Below are 20,459 nucleotides of genomic sequence, written 5' to 3'. Positions count from 1 at the left end.
ACTCAATGTGAGAGCTGAAAAAAAAAAAAAAAAAGAACTCATGGAGATAGGCAGCGGAATGGTGAGAGGTTGGGAAGGGTGGCGGGGAGGAAGGGGTAAGAGGGATGGTTAATGGGCGCAAAAGTACTGTCACATAGAAGGAATAAGACATAGTAGCTGGTAGCACAATACAGCAACTATAGTTAATTATTGTGCACCTTAAAATAACTAAAAGAGTAGAATTGGAATGGAATGTATCATGATAAATACTTCAGGTGATGGATACTCCAGTTACCTAGATTTGATCATTACATAGTTTGTGCCTACATCAAAATATCACATGTACCCCATAAATATGTATAGCTATCATATATCCATAATGGTAAGTAACTAAAGATACGTAAACCTGAAAAAAGCCATTTGGTATTAGTTGGCCTGTAGAGACCTAGTTAATGTCCACGTGTGCACTGCTTTAGAACTGTGAGTGAGAGAGGACCAAGCAAGTTATAACTGACTGGAAACAGAGTTGTAGAGTTGGCCTGTTTTCGTGGTTTTTATGCTTGTAGTGTTGAAAGTAAAATACCAAACATCATTTTGCTTTGATTCATATTGAAAACCTGATAGATTTATGAAGGTATTTCATTTGGTCCATTTTAAAATAAAAATATTTTACAGTTTAACTTATTTTTACATACATTATTGCATTTTATCCTCACCAAACTCTGTGGGGTAAAATACTGTTTTCCCCATGTGGCAATTTTTTCAATTTGAAGAATCAGTATAGACTGCGACTTGTACGAGGTAATAGAATGAGGCTCAATTCTTTTGTCTCCAAATTCTACCTTTATCATTCTTACCATTTGACATGTATAGGGTGTAGAAAATGGATCAGACCATAGGGATAACAGTATTGTGTAATTTTGTATACCCTAATGATTTGTAAGTACAGCTGCCCCTTGAGCAGCACTAAGGTTAGGGATGCTGACACCATGCACGACTGAAAATCCCCATGTAACTTTTGACTTTCCCAGAACTTAACTACTCATAGCCTGCTGTTGACTGGAAGCCTTAGCAATAACACAAACAGCTGGGCAACACACACTCTGTTTGATATTATCGAGTGCTCCTGAGCAGGGCTCAAGGACCGCAGTCTTGCAGCAGTGTGCTCCTGCTGACACGAGTGGTGGCTTAGCTCCAAGGAGAAAGACAGCATGTGTATATCCAGTTTGCCCTTTCTTCTGACAGACTCTGGCTTATGACAGATAGCTTTCAAGTGTGGCAGAGTTGTAAATGAACGATGAAGACATCAGGAAGAATAAAGGGTTGCATTTATATTTTGATAAAGAATCTGCACAAAAGTGTACCATGGCCTAAGCAACAAATTTGATAGAGTGTTAAAAGCAATGTTGATACCAAAGATGGAAGAACAGTTGAGTACTGGCTAATAAAATTCTCAAGAGAAATAGTAAATATAATAAGTTGGGATTCAGATATTTTAAGATTTTTGTATAAAAAGTCAGAGAAACAAAACCCTGTCGATGAAATGCAGCAGCGTTGCTTCTGCCTCCTCCTCCTGCTCTCGGTGCTGGTGGTGGTGGCCGTCTTGGAGCACAGGCCAGAGCTGGCCTGGCCACTGCAGAGTGCAGACTCCTGCAGGCAGGCGGCTGGCGGGCGGACAGTGCCATCAGTCCCAAGGCTTCTAAAAGCTGCATATTCCTTCCTGCATTTCTTACTATGTAGATGAGACTTTAAACTCCCAATTAGTAATAGGCTTTCATATTTTTCTCTGCCTTCAATTTTATTATGACTCAAAACTGTTTTTAATTTCAAGGTCATGCCTTTTTGAAAGGTTTAATGGCAGAAACTTATGATTGGATTTTATTCTTTGAATTGTGTATGGAACCATATTTTGAGAATAGGGACTACACCTTATTACTTATTTCCTATGCTCCACAGTCATCATTCCAGTCACAGGGATGCAATAGTAATAGCACCACCTGGCATTTTGGCACCGTCTGCAGAGTGCCAGGCAATGGCAGAAGCATTTTCCAGCATTCACTCATTTAAATCACAGAGGCCACACAGCTAAATAGCAGAGCCAGGATCCCAACCCACTTCACAACCCTGCTTCTCTCCTAAGCATTAATTGGTTTTTATTTCATTGAAATCATTCTGATTTAAAAAAAAAAAAAAAAAGACTCTTTGGGATTTTGAAAATTGAACAGATACTCGAACCCTGTTTGTGAAATGTTATGTCCAGGAGTAATACCTGACAGTATAAAACAGATAACACACATGTGTAAAATGGATCCTATTTTCTTCTCACTTTCACTTTGCTAATTGAAGTTGCCTTCTAATGAAAAAAATAATTTTTTGGCCAAAAAACTAACTTGAAACAAATAAGTTTAATTTGTCAGTTTATGTTCAAATAATTAACTTTCTACTCTTAACTCTGAAATTCCATGTACCAAGTTTATGAACAATATGAAACGGATACTCTGTGCCAAACATACCATGTATTCTGTAAAATTTTATATTAATTTTACACAGCCCACTTTGACTTGGAATGGGAGAGAGGATTGTGTTTCTCTTGCCTATATTTTTGTTGTTAAAGCTATTTGTGAAGTTTATGAATGCTAAATTCTTATGAATATAAATCCTTTCTTACAGATGGAAAAAGAAAGCCATGAAATCATTTCACTATTATTTTCACTGCTGGCAATGTTTTCTGTTTTCAAAAGGAAAGTTTTCCTATTCAGATTGATCATATTACTCAATAGGAGATCATATTGATTAAAGAAAAAAAAAAAGATCCTGAGATGGAAGATAGAAAGCTGTAGGGACTGAAGTTATTCATTCAGACACTGCACATCCTTCCCGCAAAAGACATTTTTCCATTTGGGAATGAGTACAGTAAATTGCAGTCCCTGACCCCAGCTGGTACTGGTCATGGCCTGTTAGGAACCGGCCACACAGCAGGAGGTGAGCAGCAGGCCAGGGAGTGAAGCTTCATCTGAATTTGCAGCCTCTTGCCATCTAACCCTGCCCCTGTTCGTGGAAAAATTGTCTTCCATGAAATCTGTCCCTGGTGCCAAAAGGTTGGGGACCACTGCAACTAAAATATTAAGATCTAGGACTTATAAAACCCTTTCTCAATCCCAACAAAAGCTAATTTTGTTGCAGAATATTTAGCCTTTTCTGTCTGTTTTGTCAATATTGATACAGTTTCTGGTTACCTTTTTTTAAATTAGGCAGTAATTTTGATAATGTGTCTTCAGAGTATAATTGGATGATTTATTTGAGAAAAAAATACTCCATAGTTCTTTCATGTAGTGTTTCAGTTTGACAACTTAAAAAAGTACATTGTGGGATATTTATAGTATTTTTCAAGCTATTTTTATCAGTAGACTAGGAGTGATAGCTGATTTAAGGCAAAAGGGCTTAAAAACAGGAAATGTGGTTTGTACAGCAGGCAGTATCTCCAGAGTTTCCAGAGTTTGCTTTCTTGTAGTATTGTCTGAAGAGTGCCATGTTTCAAAACAACGTTAGGTTCAGTACCTTGAATCAGACTGTGTTTAAAGGAAATGCTTCATGGAAAAGTTTGCATTCTTGGTATAGGTTCAAATGGTATAGCAGTTGTTTTCTGTAATTACAGTCTTTTCTTCCTCTCTCTTTTTCAGACACTCTTTATACAGTCAGATTAAGTCTTGTGTAATTTTTAGTAAATTTCCTTTGACCTTTGTGTTTGGCTTAAAATTTACTTTATTGTTTTAATGAAGAGTTCTGTCAAATAGCTATTTAAAGAATGTTTTAAAAGGGACTTTCATAGTTGAGTAGGTGCATATAGTAGGGCTACTATTAGTCAAAGTAATGAGAGAATCCAAGTTAAGAAGATAAAAAGGCCTGAAAAAACAGGAGTACAATTTTGTGTGGCCTTTTTTGAGAGACAGCTTAGCAGAATCCATGAAAACTAAAAGAAAACCTTTTGACTGAGCAATTCTACTTCTAGGAGAGATATCATACTTAAATTATTCTATTAGAAAACAAGAATCTAAGTCCATCACAGCATTATCTATAGTAGCAAATACTGAAAGGCAACATAACTATCCATCAGTAGGAGAATGGGTAAATAAATCATGGTACATCTATGCCGCAGAATACTAGGCAGCCACTGAAAGTCGTAAGGTAGATATATATGCATGGAAGAATACAAAACCCAATTAAAAAATGGGCCAAAGACCTTAACAGCCACCTCATCATAGTAAATATGCAGGTAGAAAATAAACACATGAAAAGCTGCTCAACATTGTTATGTTATTAGGGAATTGCAAATTAGAACAACAGTGAGATACCACTGCACACCTATTAAAATGACTAAAATCCAGATTACTGAAAACACCTAATGCTGATGAGGATTTGGGGCAATAGGAACTCTTGTTCATTGTTGGTAGAAATGCAAAATGGTACAGCCACTTTGGAAGACAGTTTGGCAGTCTCTTACAAAACTAAATACACTCTTACCATATGATCTAGCAGTGGCAGTACATGGTATTTACCAAAAGGAATTGAAACCTTATGTCCTCACAAAAACCTGCACAATAATGTTTACAGCAGCTGTATTCATAATTGTGAAAACATGAAAGTAACCAAATAGTCCTTCAGTAGGTAAATGGATAAATAAACTATGACACATCCAGAAATGGAATATTACTGAGCCCTAAAAAGAAATGACCTATCAAGCCATGAAAGGACATGGAGGAATCTAAAGTACATATTATTAAGAGAAATAAGCTAATCTGAAAAGGCTAGATAGTATATGATTCCAAGATTCCAACTATATGACATTATGGGAGAAGCAAAACTATGGAGACAGTAAAAACATCAGTGGTTGTCAGGGATTGGGGAAGGAGGTATCACAGAGGATTCTTAGCACAGTGAAAATACTCTGTATATGATGATATTATAATGGTGGAGAACTGTCATTAAACATTTGTCCAAATTCATAGAAACGTACACTACCGATAGTGAGCTTAAAACTGCTCCAAAAAATAAAGTGTAGTTTTAAAAAAAAGATTGCATTAGGATGAAATAAACTTCAAGAAGAGAATGTGTAATGTAATCTCTTTTTAGGAAAATAATTTATATTCATAGGAAAAGATCTGGAAGAATATACACCAGACTATCAATAGTTATTCCTAGGGAGAGGGATGAAAGAGGAGTTTATAGGACTTTTAGTTATTATTATGTAAATTTCTATTTCTGTGTTGTTTTATTTCTTTTCAATGAGAATTTAATTTTTTAATTTTCTAAATAAAGAATTAAGAAAAGGGGCTTAATCAATCCAAAATGTTCAGTATTCTGTTCTTTACTATGCATGTTCTCTATAGAAGTTTGTCCAAATTATTAATAATAATCAAATGTGCCTATATAACATTTTTAAGTTACAAAGCATTTTCCCATACACCAAAGAAAATCAGAAGCTCAAATGAATTAAGTGACTTTCTAGCTAAGATTCAAGTCCAGGTTGTTCCAGTACTCAGCTGTACACTGTCTATTACAGGTTATTACTAGGTATTATTCCCTAGTGATTAGCACAAAAGGAGCACTACCATCCTTTTGACATGTGAAGGAGACCATTTCTTCACAAATGGTGCAGAGGATTCTCATCAAACATAAGCCTTCCCCTTGCCAATGTGGGTTTTATTGATTACCTCAACAATTTCATTTCATGCAATTGCTTTCTTATGCTGTGTAGAGATAATATAAGTCTCCTCTTTCCCATGTGCAAGATGGTCATTTCTTTTATTGAATCTTGGTGTGTCTCCACTAGAATGTAAGCCACTTGAGTGGAGGGGCTTTCTGCGTATGTGTGTGTGTGTGTTGTATGTGTGTGTTTAGTCACTAATATTAATATATCCCCAGCACGTAGAATAGTGTCTGGCATGTAATAATAACAGGCACTCAACACATATTTTTAATAGTATGCCTATTTTAAAATCAGGTGACCTCTGTACTTGATTAAAAGAAGAAACTGACAAATACACCAAGAAAGAAGGCTTCTTTTCTATTTTGATGCATGGAAACAAGATGCTCATTGTTGGAGAAATTGGACCACTGACCGGCTGACTCACAGGAAGCCCACCATGCGAGAAGCTGCCTACAAGTCCTTGCTCAGAGTAGAGATGAGCTTTGTTTTCTCCATGGGGAATTTCCACACTGGGCTACTAGATTAATTGCTAAGTGATAGTCTAGGTTGATACTGCGTGGGTGGGGACACTTTTTTTGTCAAATATCATGACACATTCTAATTTCATATTCAGAGAGCAGAGAAGATACATATTGTAAATGCTTAGAAGCTGTTTCTCATTCCCTTGCTTAAATAGCATGGAAAATTGTGGTGGTTTATCTAGGGGAACCTTTTTAAAAACAATACTTATTACTACATCAAAATAATGTAGCATTTATCTGTAGCTCCAAGAAGCAAGTTAGTCTGCCTTATTTTTCCTATGCACACCATCCACACTGATGTTTCCTTCCCTAATATTGTGTATATCATAAATCTGACATGCTATAGCTCACTACTGTTGGAGTGCAAACTAAAACTCAGGTTTCCTAACACATTTATTAAGCATTCACAATGTGCTGATATCTCTGGATATATTCCTAAGTATCCAGCACATAGAGCCTTTAGCAAATAATTAATGATTTATTATTTAAAGTAAGCTATTAGCTTAAGTATATAACCACAAAAATAAAACATTTTTGAAAAGCAAGTAGATTTAGTCTCAAGCAGTATTCTATTCTACTATACTTACTTTATTCAACTTGTATTTTTCACATGGATCCTCATGCTTAATTTCAAAAGGACTGTCTTTGCTTTCCTAAATCCTAGGAGAAGTGAGAAATGCATGCTCTACCACAGAATACCTTCTCACATAAACTGAGGCACGCACTTACCTTTGTAGTGAATAGCTCCAGTATGTTTTGACTATAGATGTTACAGAATCCAACATATATTTAAGTTTTTCTCTTATGCATTCATGCATGCATTCACTTAGCAACTTATTTAGAGGGTTAAGTCCTAAGAACATGGTAGTGAGCAAGACAGACACAGTCTTTGCTGCCTTTTATTTTTTCATTAATATTTCTGAACATATTTTTGAGCATTCCTGAATATTTTGAACATAAATATTTTTAAGCATGAATATTTTTTGAACTATGTGCAAGCCTCTGTGATGGGCACTGAGGATACAAAGATAAAGAAAATGGCGGCTTATCCCTACTCTGGTGGAGTGCACAGTCCAGTAGGGGAGGCAGGTGCTAATCGAGTAGTCACACAAATAATAGTAAAGCTGCTGCACTGTTCCAGGGGACACAGCGCTCCAGAAGGATCTGAGAAGTGATCCACGTGCCACACCTAGGAATACGGGGCTGGGGCAGGATCAGTCCTAACACTTCTCATTTGTTGGTTGCCTGCTGTCTGGCAGATATATCCCTAGCCTCTTAAAAAGAATAAGTCATTTAATAAATGTTATCTCTGTTTTATAAAGGAAAAGGCTACCAATCAGAGCAGTTTGGAAACTTGCCCCAAGGTGACTGATTAGTTAGTAATGTTTTTGAGGTCACCATCTAATTCTGCCTGTGTCCTCCCCTGGTCCTCCATTCAGGACATGGCTAAGATGTCACCACAGGAGCAAGGTCTTCCCCGACCATCACTGACATGTGACATTCAGCCATTCTTTTTAAAACCAATGCAAAGTTATGACAGAAAAGTTCCACAAGAATTCTAACTTCCAAGAACTTTGCTTGAAACTAGCAAAATAGGAGTGCTGTCAAAGACAAACCTTTCCAATTATAGCGGATTGCAGTCACATTTGATGTTGTATCTGGGTTTTTTGCTGTTGTCATGTTCTTATATGCAAATTCAATTGTTAAGCAATTCCTTGTACCACTCAAACTGAACCTGCATTTAAGGCCTGCTGCAACTAGAAGATAGTCATGGCAGGACTGATTGTCCAAACTTATGTACCATGTGTTTTTTCTAGTTAGCTTGCCTTTTAGTCAACTATTATGTCTTTAAGAAAGTAACACCTCAATTATGTGCACTGCTTTAGAATTGATCAAGTGCTCCTTCCCACTAAACTGTGAGCTCCACAGGATGGGGGTCATATCTGTTTTGCTCACTTTCATATACCACCAGTGCCTAGCAGATGATAGGTACACAGCACATGTGGGGAGAATGAAGGAATGCATACAGATGACATTTTCATAACAGTTTGTTAGCAAAACAGATACTGTCATCTCTGTATTTCGCAGAGGAGGCAGTTATCTGAAAGGTGACCGTGGCTGTGTGCGGGAAGCCAGGATTCGGATCTCAGGTGTCCTCACCGTCCACCTTGATGGACTTAAAAGGAATTATCAACCGCCAATGTTAGTAATAGTAAGATTACAATAAAATTTGGTGGGAAGGGAACATATACCACCCAAATTGACTGCAGTGTGATTCCTTTGTCACAGCCGTGGACTTGAAAATAGTGCTGCAGCCAAAAACCTGGATTCCGGTCCTGTCCGCAGGCGCCACAGCCAAGGTCCTGCTGAGCTCGTCCTGTGCTTCCTTTCTGCCCTGCGCAGCCCAGCTGTCTTGGCAGCCCACATACAGACCGCCCTTCCCAGACAGCTCCAGGCTCCCCCTCCGGCTGGTCTCCCCTAGCTTTCTTCCGCCCTCCGTCTCGCCCTCTGCATCCAACCCTCCTGTTGAAGGAAGAGGCTGTGAGGCCACAGGCAAGACCCACTCGCGTTTCCCAGCGCTGGCGGCCTCAGCCAGCTGCAGTGTGTGGTGGCCACTGCCTGCTCGCTGGGGACTGTCCCCGGTGCCGCCCGTCGCGGGCTTTGGGAGCAGGTGTTTGAAAGAGCGGGCATCTTCCCACACTTGGGACTTGGAGCAACGTTTTGAAACAGAAGACTCGGCAGGCAGTTCAGACCAAGAAGTGCATCAGAGTGCAGTGTTCTGAGGGCATGTCTCCGCGTGGAGGGAGGCGAGGGGGTGTGCTCCACTGCCCTGCAGACAAGTGAGGAGACAGGAATTGAAATTGTGAGCTGGGAAGACCACAGAGACTTCATCAGTTTCTTAGGCGTGCACCCGTCTAGTCTGTGGGCCCTTTGCCCTGACTTTGTCCGCCCTGCCCAAGTGCTGTTCTTCAGCCATTTACGGATTTCACAAAATAAAGATAGCAACTTGAACATTTCACAAATTATCTTAAATTGAAGTACAAAGATTTCATTTACAACATGTGATCCTTTTATATAGCCATCCTGCACATATTTGCAGGTCAAACTTTTAATGACTGAGTACTTTGGGGGCTTATCCATACGGGGTACACACATGTTATCGGAGGACCTGGTGCCCGACCGACCACCTCTGACCGTGCTAGCTGCTGCCCGCCATGTGGCAGGGTCACAACACCCTGCGTTAAAGAATGAATGAGAACTTTTATCCATTTCCTTGCTTCTGTATTTAATTCAGTGAGTAGATTTTTGGGGAGAGGCAATCAATGATTTATTTTCATGTTTTAAAGTTTTTATTTTTAAGTTATAACTCCAGGACGTGCATTGCTTCTGGAGGTTAGAATAGTGTTTCATGGAGCTCCACCTCTGCTGGCAGGCCCTTTTCAGACCCTCTCTTTGAACCTTCCTGGCCTGATGTGTGGTTTGACCAAGAGCCCTATTTCTGTCCACCCCTAGCACCACAGTTTTTTCCCTTCTCTTTTTCCAACATTAGCACAGTTTTTGATATGAAGCAGTTATTTTTTGTTTTGATGGGAAAAGAAGGCAATTATTTCTCTTTTTTTCTATTCATAAAGATAAAATCTCCTAGAAATACAAAATTTTCTTTCTTGTCCAAAATTAAGCCCATTAGGTCCTTAAAATATATTATCCATGCAAAAACTGTGGTCCACCTAAAACAGGAAGCTTGCTTTTTTCAAATCTTCTATCAACAAAAATATAGTTCTTTTGGTTGAAAGTGGCCTGTTCTTTTATTCTTACTACTCACAGCTTAGTCTTTAGAATCGCGTTGAGTGATTTAGATCAATCTCCTTTACAAGGTGTTTTGTTAGTAATGCTTAGGCTGCGGGACTCTTGCCAGGAAATGATTTCCTCCCAGGGTCAGAGTGGGAGTCAAGTTTGCAGCACACTGTCACTGAGCATGTGACACTGCCCTGCTTCATTCTAAGTTTAATTTTCTGCTTTTTAGTCAGCACTTGTCTCCCTCTTCTCTTTTACATTGAGGAATTCTAAAAGTTAGAAGCTGCCCTCACATTTCCATTCATCACTGTTACAACGCTGTTAGAACCCAAACTCCTGACACTTGTTCTCACAGTAAAATTGACAGGACCCCAGTTCTCACTGAAGGCAGAGGCTGCTGCATCTTTTTATTCTTAGATCCTTAGACCATCATTGGCCTACTATTGTGTTTTTGTTTTTAGTATTTAGTGTATTTAGCATATATCTTATGTCAGCTGTCTGTCCACATGGGCTGGTCTTCCATGGGATTGCAGTCCCAGGGCCCTTGTCCTGAGCACAGCGGTGGCAGGCGCCTGCTGCCTGTGTGCTGTGGGGACAGCCCAGAGGGCCGCAGCAGAGGAGCCCTGGCTGCAGCGGAGACGTCGGGCATCTCTGTGTGCGGCTTTCCTCCTACAGGAAGAGAGCTGCTCTGGTCTCCAGCACAAGTTAGTTCATTTCACTTTCACTTGTAATAGGCTCCTTCTGTTCTTCTCTCCTACCTGCCATGTAAGACTTCTTACCTTGCAGTTATCCTTTCTCAGGAAGAACCAGTTCATTTCTGGATTGTATTTAATTACTCTTCACTCAGCTTTCTCAGCTATTCCAGCAGCAAAATAGGATTAATAACACCTGAACCTTCATATCCCAAATGAATGTATTTAAGAAATGGGCTCCTCAAAAGAAAAACAGTATACTTATTTATACACCACAGTGCGTGATAGAATCAGAAACTAGTCAAATATTTAGAATCTGCAAATGCCAGTTCAAAGAGTTAATTATAGTGCTTGGTCTCTGTCTTAACTTTCCTAAATAATCAGATGCGATTCTGGGAGACGGTTATCCTTAACATTATTACTGTTGACATCCATGATTTTACAATGCAGAATTTTCCCTCTTCTATAGAAAAGGTATTCTAAGTGTGTGCAGTTAATTTTAGAAGGCATTCTGAAATATTCCGCTCCAAGTGGAAGTAAATTGCTTTGGAATTACCATAAAGCAGCATTTTGATTTTATGGGTTTTTTCCTTGCAAAATAATGATGATGAAAGCTCTTAATGAGCTTTGTGAATACCGGGGCCTACCGCATGCTTCATCTCCTTTCAGCTTCACTCTCCCTGCAAGACGGGTACCGTTATTGTATCCATTGATAGGCGAGAAAACGGAGGCATGCAGTCTTCTTGCTAAAAGTCACAACTAGCAGGTATATATTATTGTATATTTTATATGTATATATATGAAGAAATTGAAAGGCATTTTTTAAATGTTCATTTTGAGGCCAACTGACCACCAGTTATAGACAGCATAAACAGTGACAGAAATGAAAAGCAGTGAAAGAAAACTCATAACTAATTCAACATTTGTTTTTACCTGAATGGAAATAGTCCTTTCACCATTTGGTTCTCAAAAGGAAGTAGATAGTGGTGGTGTTACTTTCTGTTTCTCCTCAGAAAACTCAGGCAGTGCACCCGGCACAGCGTTGCCAGCAGGGGCGGGAGCTTGTGTTTCCACTAAATGCCTGTTTCCTTCCCCATCTTGATTTCAGGTGTCAGAAACTATTTAAAAGAAGCATTGGTGAATATAATTGCCGTGCATGCAGAGGTAAGCTATCATTAGATGTTCCTGAGATAGATAACTGGAAAAAAAGACACAAATTTCATGGTTTTTATGGTGGTCTTTTCTTCCCTTCTGAATATGTCTTAGGTATAAATAAAACATAACTTGGCTTGCTCTCACGCACATGCGTGCTAGCTCTCTCTCTTTCCCTCCCTCTCTCTTGTGTTTAACTGTGAGTCTTTTTTCTGAAATTGTACATGTTTCTCTGATAATTAAAACTAAATTCATTAATATTTGAGACGTAAAGAGAAAGTAGATTGAAAGGATGTTTTTCCTTTAAAGAGTGTTAAATCCCTTACCTTGGAAAAGGCATTAACCTCTTTTTAGCCAGTGTACACATAAGCACTGGTGTCTCATTCTTGTAGCAGTGTGGTGTCACACGGCGGTTGGGATTCCAGAAAGGTACAGGCTGGTTAGAAAGAGAGGCTCGAGGGCAGCCTGTGGCTGGGAAGCAGATGCAGGGTTTCCTGTCAGTGGCTTACTTCGGTTCATGCAGATGTTGCTGCTTCTGGTTCATGTGAAAACTTGCCCCCACCTGAAGCGTTTATCATCTTAAACTTCATATTAACATCATTAGTTGACACTCTGGTTAGAGGACTCTTCTGAGGAACACTGGAAGAAGAGTCCAGAGCTGCTACTATAATCCCCACGGCCACTACCTGTTTTCATTCAGTAATTTCACAATCCATCACTCACTGCTTTGCCACTGCTTTCAGAGTAGCTGTGGCCCACAGACTGATGGGTGACCAGATAAAATGGGGCAGAGCAAGGCATTACCGTTAGTTAATTTCTACTGTTGCTCGGAGTGCCTCTTAAGCATTGTGCATCCAACAGAGGTCCATCAGGGTAAACTGAAAAAACATGGATAATTAAGACTAAAACAACAGAGTGACCAAAGAAACAAAGATAATGCTACCAGGTTCCTGAATTTGACTCTAAATTTGAAGCACCTAGAGCAGAAAGAAAAAAATATAGTATGTTACAGTTTTCAGTTCTTAATAAAAGGGAAGTGTATACATTCCTGTATTAAAAAAAATATTTATATGGTTTAACTTGGGTAGGAGTTCATCACATAGCTCTTTTTATAATCAATAAGATTTTAAACTGTGATTTATATCAAAAACATTAAAATGCTATTCTGTTAGGTCCCTACACAGAGCCTAAATGAAGTCTTCAGTCAATGGAAGCGTTTCTGTGGCAGGTGGGCAGAGCACCGTGAGATCTGTGGGATTGTTACGGTGGTGCTGCTTCCTAATGAGGCAGCTTTGATTAATGTCCATTATCGATCACCATGAGATTATTTGTAAATATTAGGCTCTTCAAGCCCCCTAAATGAAAAGTGAGTTTAGCCCAATGTTGGAAAGCAGAATTCCATTCATAACGTTTACTACTTACAGTTTGCTACATGATGTTAAATTGCCAGAAATTTTCTCAAACACTCCAATTATGTTTGTGTCGACCCATATGTGTAATACTAGCAGCTCAAAGCTCAAAAAGAAAATATGATTGACTTTAATTTATAAGTCAAGAGAGTAAAATGTTTCACTATAACTCCAACTATAATCTCAGTTTGAAAGTGTCAGGTTTTACAGTTTGAAATTAATTTTGTTAGTCAAAAAAATGCAATATATATCTAGTACAGCATACAGTGAAATTGGGGAGCTTGTTATCCAATACAGAATTGTGTACTTCATAAGAAATAATGTTTGTCATGTTATGGTAAAATAATGACCCAGTATGTTTTTATTTCTGTAAATTCCTCTTTAGAAATCATATTTCTTTCTTGTGAAAGGGGCAAGAAGAAGAAGAATCTTTAAAAGTTTTTATTCTGTTAACATCAATAATGCCTTTCAAAATTGTATTTGCCAATATTGAATTTTTAGGAGAATTACTTTTTGTTGTTAATAGTTAATACAGTTTAAGTCTGTATTAAATTGTATTTAATTCCTTCTTTCCTTTCACTCATAACTTTTGTTTTTTAAAAATATGACTTAGAAAACCTGTGAATTTTTTTGTTTTGAATGTTACTTTGTTTTTCACAAATTCAAGTCAGTAAAAACCATTTTTTTTATTTTAAACCATTTCTTCTTATTTTAAACCTTCCATCAGGTGTTCACTATTTCCAAAGAATTGGTGCCTCGGGTACTATCCAAAGTGGTAGAAGCAGTTTCTGAAGAGCTCAGTCGATTGATGCAGTGTGTTTCAACCTTTAGCAGAAATGGAGCATTACAGGTACCAAAATCATTCAATCTCTTGTTGAACTTTTATTTTTATTTAAAACATATATGTGTACTTTAGTCATCAATCTTATGATACACAGACAGGTCTTTTTTAAATGGATCTACTGATTAGAGATGTACATATTCTTTCTTGCATTAGCTATACCCATGACTCATTGTCTACAAGTTCCAGAGTTGGTTTCTTTAAAGTAGAGCAAGACCTTAAAAATTCCTGTGAAATTATCTGAATGCAGATTCCTTCAAAACTTTTGTGATTTTTCTTTTTATTGTACAGTCATCTTCACTACATTCAATTCTACAGGAAATTTTTAGCATCTTACTTTTAGTAAGTCTTTCCAAAGCATTCAGTGCCATTTGCATAGAAACAACAAATAGCTATCTCATTTGTTTAAGTTGCATAATTACAAGAGGTGTGACTCCTATAACCTGTTGGTCATAGGCACACATGTAAGCCAACTGGTAGGTGCCAAGGCATGCGGCATGTAGAAGAGTGACCTCCTACCTGTGAACTCTCCATGCACTGGGAGCATTGTGAGTGTGTTTTAAAAAACCATGGCAGTTCTGCTTCCAGTGATGGCTGAGAAAGTGCTTATAAGTCTATCCTTCCACAGATAACTGTAAACTTGAATAATATCTAAAAATAAAATATTCTAAATTGATTTTTAAAAACCCTGAAGACACCACCACCTATTAGTGGGCAGATTCTGAAGTAAATGGCACTTGGGTAAATCTCCTGCTGTTTGTGGGTTTTAGCCTGCAGTAGGCCCAGGGGTCCCTAAAAACCCTAATAACAAAACCTGTTTTCTTGCCAGCTTGAAGAATAGGTTTGGGGGCAGTCACTACAGGAAAGTGAGGGAGGCGTCCAGAGAGTAGAGTGCAAGAGCCACATATTCTGTGTGTACACTGGTTGGCTCCTTAGAAACATATGCATGGTCACTCTGCACTGCAGCCAGCCCAGCTATGGCTGTGAGAACTGAAGAAAGAATTGAACTGCTGCCCAAGAGCCAGGAGTTTTAAGTTTGAGTTGAAATAAGTGCATTCCTTGCTAAGACAAATAAAATAAAAACCAACAGTCCTGAGAGGCATATCACAAAGTCCAGATTCTCCACAACATCACATTCATAATGTCCAAGTTACAAATTTAATTTAATTGAAATGCACAAACAAAACAGGAAAACGTGATGCACGCTTAATAGAAATGACAGTCAGCTGAGACCAACCTTAAGATGCAGTTGTTGGAATTAGCAGGCAAGGATTTTAACACAGATGTGTTCAATGATGTAAAGACTATGCTCCTAATGAATTGATAGGGAGAAAATCTCATCACAGAATATTAGTAGAAACCCTGAAAAAGGAACTAAATGGAAATTCTGGAATGGAAAATATAGTATATGAATTTTTAAAAATCTACTTAATGGTAACAATAGCAGTATAGAGAAGACAAAGGAAAAGTCAGTTAACTTGTAGACCAATAGAAATTATCCAACATGAAGAACAGAACGAAGAATAATTGGTGAAAATAAATAAACAGAGCTCCAAGGTCTCCTGGGACTATGTCAGAAGGTCTAGCATGCGTGTTAATTAGATTGCAAAAGGGTAAGAATGGCCAGTCAGCACATGAAAGGATGGTCAACATAATTAGTTAGCAGTGAAATGAAAATTAACGCTACAGTAGGGCACACGTCTATCAGAATAAGGAAAATTAAAGACTAACGATACCAAATGTTGGCAAGAAGCTGGAGGAACTGGAGCTCCCACACATTTTGGGGAATGTAAAATAGTACAATTGCTTTGGGAAAAGCTTTTGCAGTTTCTTTTAAAACTAAACATACATACATACCCTATAACCAAGCCGTTCCAATCCTAGTTATTTAACCAAGAGAACTGAAAATGTATATTCACACACACAAAAAAAAAATTTGTAAGAATGCTCATAGCGGTTTTATTCATAATAGCCAAAAACTGGAAACAGCCCAGGTGTCCATCAGTAGAATGAACAAACTATAATATATTCATACTGTTTCAGCATTAAAGAGAACCAAGTACTGAATCAGCACGGTGAACTTCAGGGGCATTATGCCAGAGTGAAGGAGCCTTACACAGAACACACATAGACCATGTGGATTCATTTCTGTAAGTTCTAGAAGAGATAAAACTACTAGTAGTAGGAAAACTCAGAATAGTGGTTTCCTCTGGGTGGGTGGGATTAACTAGGAAGGGCAAGAGAGAGCTTCACAGGGAGAGTGGTGCAGCGCGATCAGGGCTTCATCACTCAGGTGTATGCATCAGCCAAACTCATCAGACAGTACTCTTTGAAATTTGTCCATTGGGCAGTGTGTAAATTTTAACTCACGACAAAGAAAAAAAGAACTGACACAAATAGTCCACTCTAGCTAATAATATGCATGCTGAAATATATCAAAGCAATACAATGGATGGATTAAGTGGCAATGCAAATAAATGTTAATGGCAGAGTTGGTGGGTATATAGGTGTTCACTGTAAAATTCTTTTGAAGTCTCTATACATTTGAAATTTTTCATAATAAAATACGTATTAGGGGAAAAAGGAATGGAGGAGCACTTGTTAATTTGGTTAGAGGAAAACCTGTTACAAAAACTTGTTATATTTCCATTTGCTACTAATTTTCTCTAAAAATTTGATTTATTGGACCTTTGGTATTATAGTTTAAGTTGAAAGATCATGATTCCATCACAGGAGATCAGTAGTGGAAATTGTGCAATATGGAAGATGAATTAAAGGAAGTTACAGTACAGTGGGCCTCAGCAATCTTGGAATTAGAACAAAAATCTGCCCTCTCTGAAAATTACCTCTGTAACCCATTTATCTGATGGCAAAATTCCTCTCAAAGCTATCAGGGAAAGGCTGGAAAGAGATATCATAATCAGCTGGAGAGCTTTTTCAGTATCCATATGTCCAAGAGATTGTTGGCCTTCATAACTGTCCCAACCTCCAATATTCTGATACCTCCAAGGGACGAGGCAGGCATTTGTTTCACAAAAGTTCAGCCGAGTCTAAGCCCCCATCACCCTCTCTATTTGAGAGTGACTGTGAGAGTCTCCTTCTTTAGAGAGGTAAGCGAGAAGGATAGCAGGTTAATCTTCAATAGTGTGAAATGCCAACCCCCAGAACCTTCCTGAGAGCCAATTTACAGAGGAAGAGAGTGACAGTTCGGTGATTTTAGCTGGTCTTTTAGCATGATGTTTTCTGGATTACAATTTTATGTGTACTATATAAATAACCACAGCTTTTATAATTGGCATAATTCATAAGTTAATTAAAATACCCTCTAACTTCGATTGAAGAAAATTTCTACCTGAAGATTGGTTTTACAATGATCTAATTTTTCTCCTAAAATATTCAGCTAAAAGTTCTGCCTTATTTTTCTCTCTCGGATGTTTTCCTTGCTGGTCTGTTTGTATCTACCCTAGAATATAAACAATAGGGACAGAAATTGTCACACTTTATAGCATTTGTAACTTTCTATTACAAACTATTCTTTAGCCTTTTAAAGCAGTGAAAAAATGGAACCAAACAATTGCTTTCCAACTAGAAATGGTCAGTATCTATACTGTATCTGATGTTTATCAGCTTTTATCTAGATTGCTTACAGAATTTCTAATGAGCAGTAACAACCAGCTATGTCCTTTGTCATTGCTTTATATTCGGTCCACTCCTTGAGAATAGGGCAGTTCCTTTTAGACACTCTCTGGGCACCTCCTCAAAGAGTATCCACTGTATGTGGATGCATCCTCACCAAGGCTCTGCTCGAGCTCCAGGGACACTGCTGTGTAGGTCTGATCACACTTTTTCAAGCTTGATAAAAGTGAAAGCTAGCTTTGTTCTCTTAAAAATTTTATGCAGATTTATTTTATGTACCATACAATTTGCCTATAATATAAAAATGGTATACAATTCAGCAATTTGTAGTATGTTCACAGAGCTATCCAGTTATCAGCATTTCACCACCCCAAAAAGAGATCTCTGACCATTTTTCTCTGACCCCCACGCCTGCTGTCCCTGCTAAAGACCGCCACTAATCCGCTTTCTATCTCTGTGATTATGTACTGTGAAAATTTCATATAAATGGAATCATACAAATATGGCCTTTTGTGACAGCTTCTTTCACTGAGCATAATGTTTCAGGATTCATCCATGTTGTAGCATGTACTAGTACATCATTCCTTTTTATGGATGAATAATATACCATTGTATAAAATACCGCATTTAATTTATTCATTCATCAGTTAATGGAAATTTCAGTTTTTTCTACTTTTTGGCTAATACAAATACTTGTGAACATTCCTGTGGACATATGTTTTCATGTCTCTTGGGTATATACCAAGGAGTGGAAATGATAGGTCATATGGTTACTCTGTGTTTAATCTTCTGAGGAACTGCCAGGCTGTTTTCCAAAGTGACTGCCTCATTTTACATTCCCACCAGCGGTTTATGAGGGTTCCATTTTCTCCACCTCCTCACCAATACTTGTTATTGTCTGTCTTATTGATTATAGCCATCCTATATAGTTTTATCTGTTACATTTAGATCTGTGATCCATTTTGAGTTAATTTTTGTGTTAAGGAATGAATTCAACTTCCTTCTTCTGCATGTGGATATCCAGTTGTTCCAGCACCATTTGTTGAAGAGACTGTTCTTTCCTCATTTGAATTGTCTTGGCACCATTGTTGAAAATCAGTTGATTATAAATGTAAGAGTATATTTCTGGACTCCCAATTCTGTTCCAGTAATGTATATATCTGTCCATATGACAATACCACACTGTCTTGATTATTGTAGCTTTGTCATAGTAAGTTTAAAATCAGAAAGTGTGAGTCCTTTGAATATGTTACTCTTTTTCAAGATTGCTTTGGCTATTCTGCTTCCCTTGCATTTCCATGTGAATGGAAAATATGTCAATTATCAACTTGTCAACTTCCATTAAAGGAAAGGTGGCTGTGATTTTAATAGGGATTGTGTTGACTTTGTAGAGAGTAGTTTAGCTTTTGAGATTAAGGCAGTGTGCCTGGAAGGGCATAGGAATAAAGAAGCGAGCCACACCAAGTCCTTAATTCTGGGGAAGTGGACCTTTCAGGGGCAGTGTTTCTGAGTTTCATTCCTCTCACAGCCAGACTAAATGAAAAACTACTGGTTAGATGATAAACACAGATTGCTGGAGAGTCATTGCACAGTTTGCGTTTTTCATGTTGAGATCTCTAGCTCCCTGCAGTCACACAGTCATCCTTGCCTACAATTCAACTTTCAGTAAAAGGAAATTTTGTGATAGCCAATTTCTTTGGACCATTTACAACTCATAGTCACCATGGTGGTATTATGCCAGCCCTGTCCTGTGATAAGCAGGCTGGAGACCGTTCTCCTCAGTACGTGTGTATGTTTGGTAATTGATATATTTCCTGTTGTCACTCTATCCTTATCTTCAGGCGAGACTCGAAATCTGTGCTTTGCGAGATACTGTGGCTCTTTACCTGACTCCTGAAAGCAAGTAAGATACAGTGTTCTTTAGTTCTGAGTGCTTTATTAAAAATAAAGGTTGTTTTACTTGTGTATGATATCTTTTGTAAAGATAACTTATCAGAGTAATGCTCATGAATTTGTGATGGGAAAAAGTTTATGTTTGCTCAAATTTTAGCTAAGAACCATAAACCTACAATAAACCAGCAACTTTCAAGGGATGCTTCTTTGTAGCACAATATAAAGGAAAAGGGGTTTAATATTTTAGTTTTCATTCACTAATGATAAATCTTAGCCTTATAAATAATGTAGCAAAGCATTAAATACTTCTTTTAAAAAGGAGAGAGTAAAAATTGAGTCTTAATCTATTCATAGCAGACTTTGAAGAACAGTTCCAGTGTTGTAAATATCAGTATAAGAGGAAGCCTTGTGGTTTCTCTGCAAAATTTTGTAGTGGAAATTTGATGATAATTTTTAGTTGTTTTGAATGAAAGTCAGGATTTCCTAGCATTGAAAGTAGGTGAAGTGAATCAGAACTACTATTTGCCTATGCAAAATTATTTATTGCATTGGCAATATTACCTATGAAATACTGGTTTATATATTGTTAATGTGCCTGAGAAGCCAAGTGTGCAAATAAAATGTTTAAGGACAGATGCTGTATAATATACTTAATTGTTTTATTTCCAGCATCTGATAGCATGGCTCACACCATCATTCTTACTGTCTTCATTGCAACTGGAAAGACTTTAAATTTTTTCTCAACAAATGAAGTTGGCTTCTCAGTCCTGCTCATCATGGCCAGAGCCATTGCTGGGTGGCTCCAGTGCTCACTGCATAACCACATCTTTTCCC

At 38.0% G+C, this 20,459-nt stretch overlaps 1 protein-coding gene across 5 annotated transcripts in view; it reads left to right on the top strand.

Annotated features, from left to right (window-relative positions):
- The window catches only part of EXOC2 (exocyst complex component 2), a 227,117-nt gene that overhangs the window by 193,587 nt on the left and 13,071 nt on the right, over positions 1-20,459 (top strand). For 3 of the 5 annotated variants that reach the window (XM_076010422.1, XM_012768489.2, XM_012768490.2), the window contains exons 24-26: positions 11,803-11,858; positions 13,983-14,105; positions 19,574-19,635. In XM_076010422.1, the coding sequence (XP_075866537.1) occupies positions 11,803-11,858; positions 13,983-14,105; positions 19,574-19,635 (241 nt within the window). Of the gene's footprint in view, positions 1-5,980; positions 11,461-11,802; positions 11,859-13,982; positions 14,106-19,573; positions 19,636-20,459 lie in introns of those variants that run through there. The other 2 variants (XR_001155091.3, XR_012923198.1) reach the window with 2 other exon arrangements.

The sequence above is a fragment of the Microcebus murinus genome, chromosome 15 (genome assembly GCF_040939455.1).
Source record: "Microcebus murinus isolate Inina chromosome 15, M.murinus_Inina_mat1.0, whole genome shotgun sequence".
Classification (NCBI taxonomy): domain Eukaryota; kingdom Metazoa; phylum Chordata; class Mammalia; order Primates; family Cheirogaleidae; genus Microcebus; species Microcebus murinus.
This window is presented reverse-complemented; position numbering and strand designations above follow the sequence as displayed.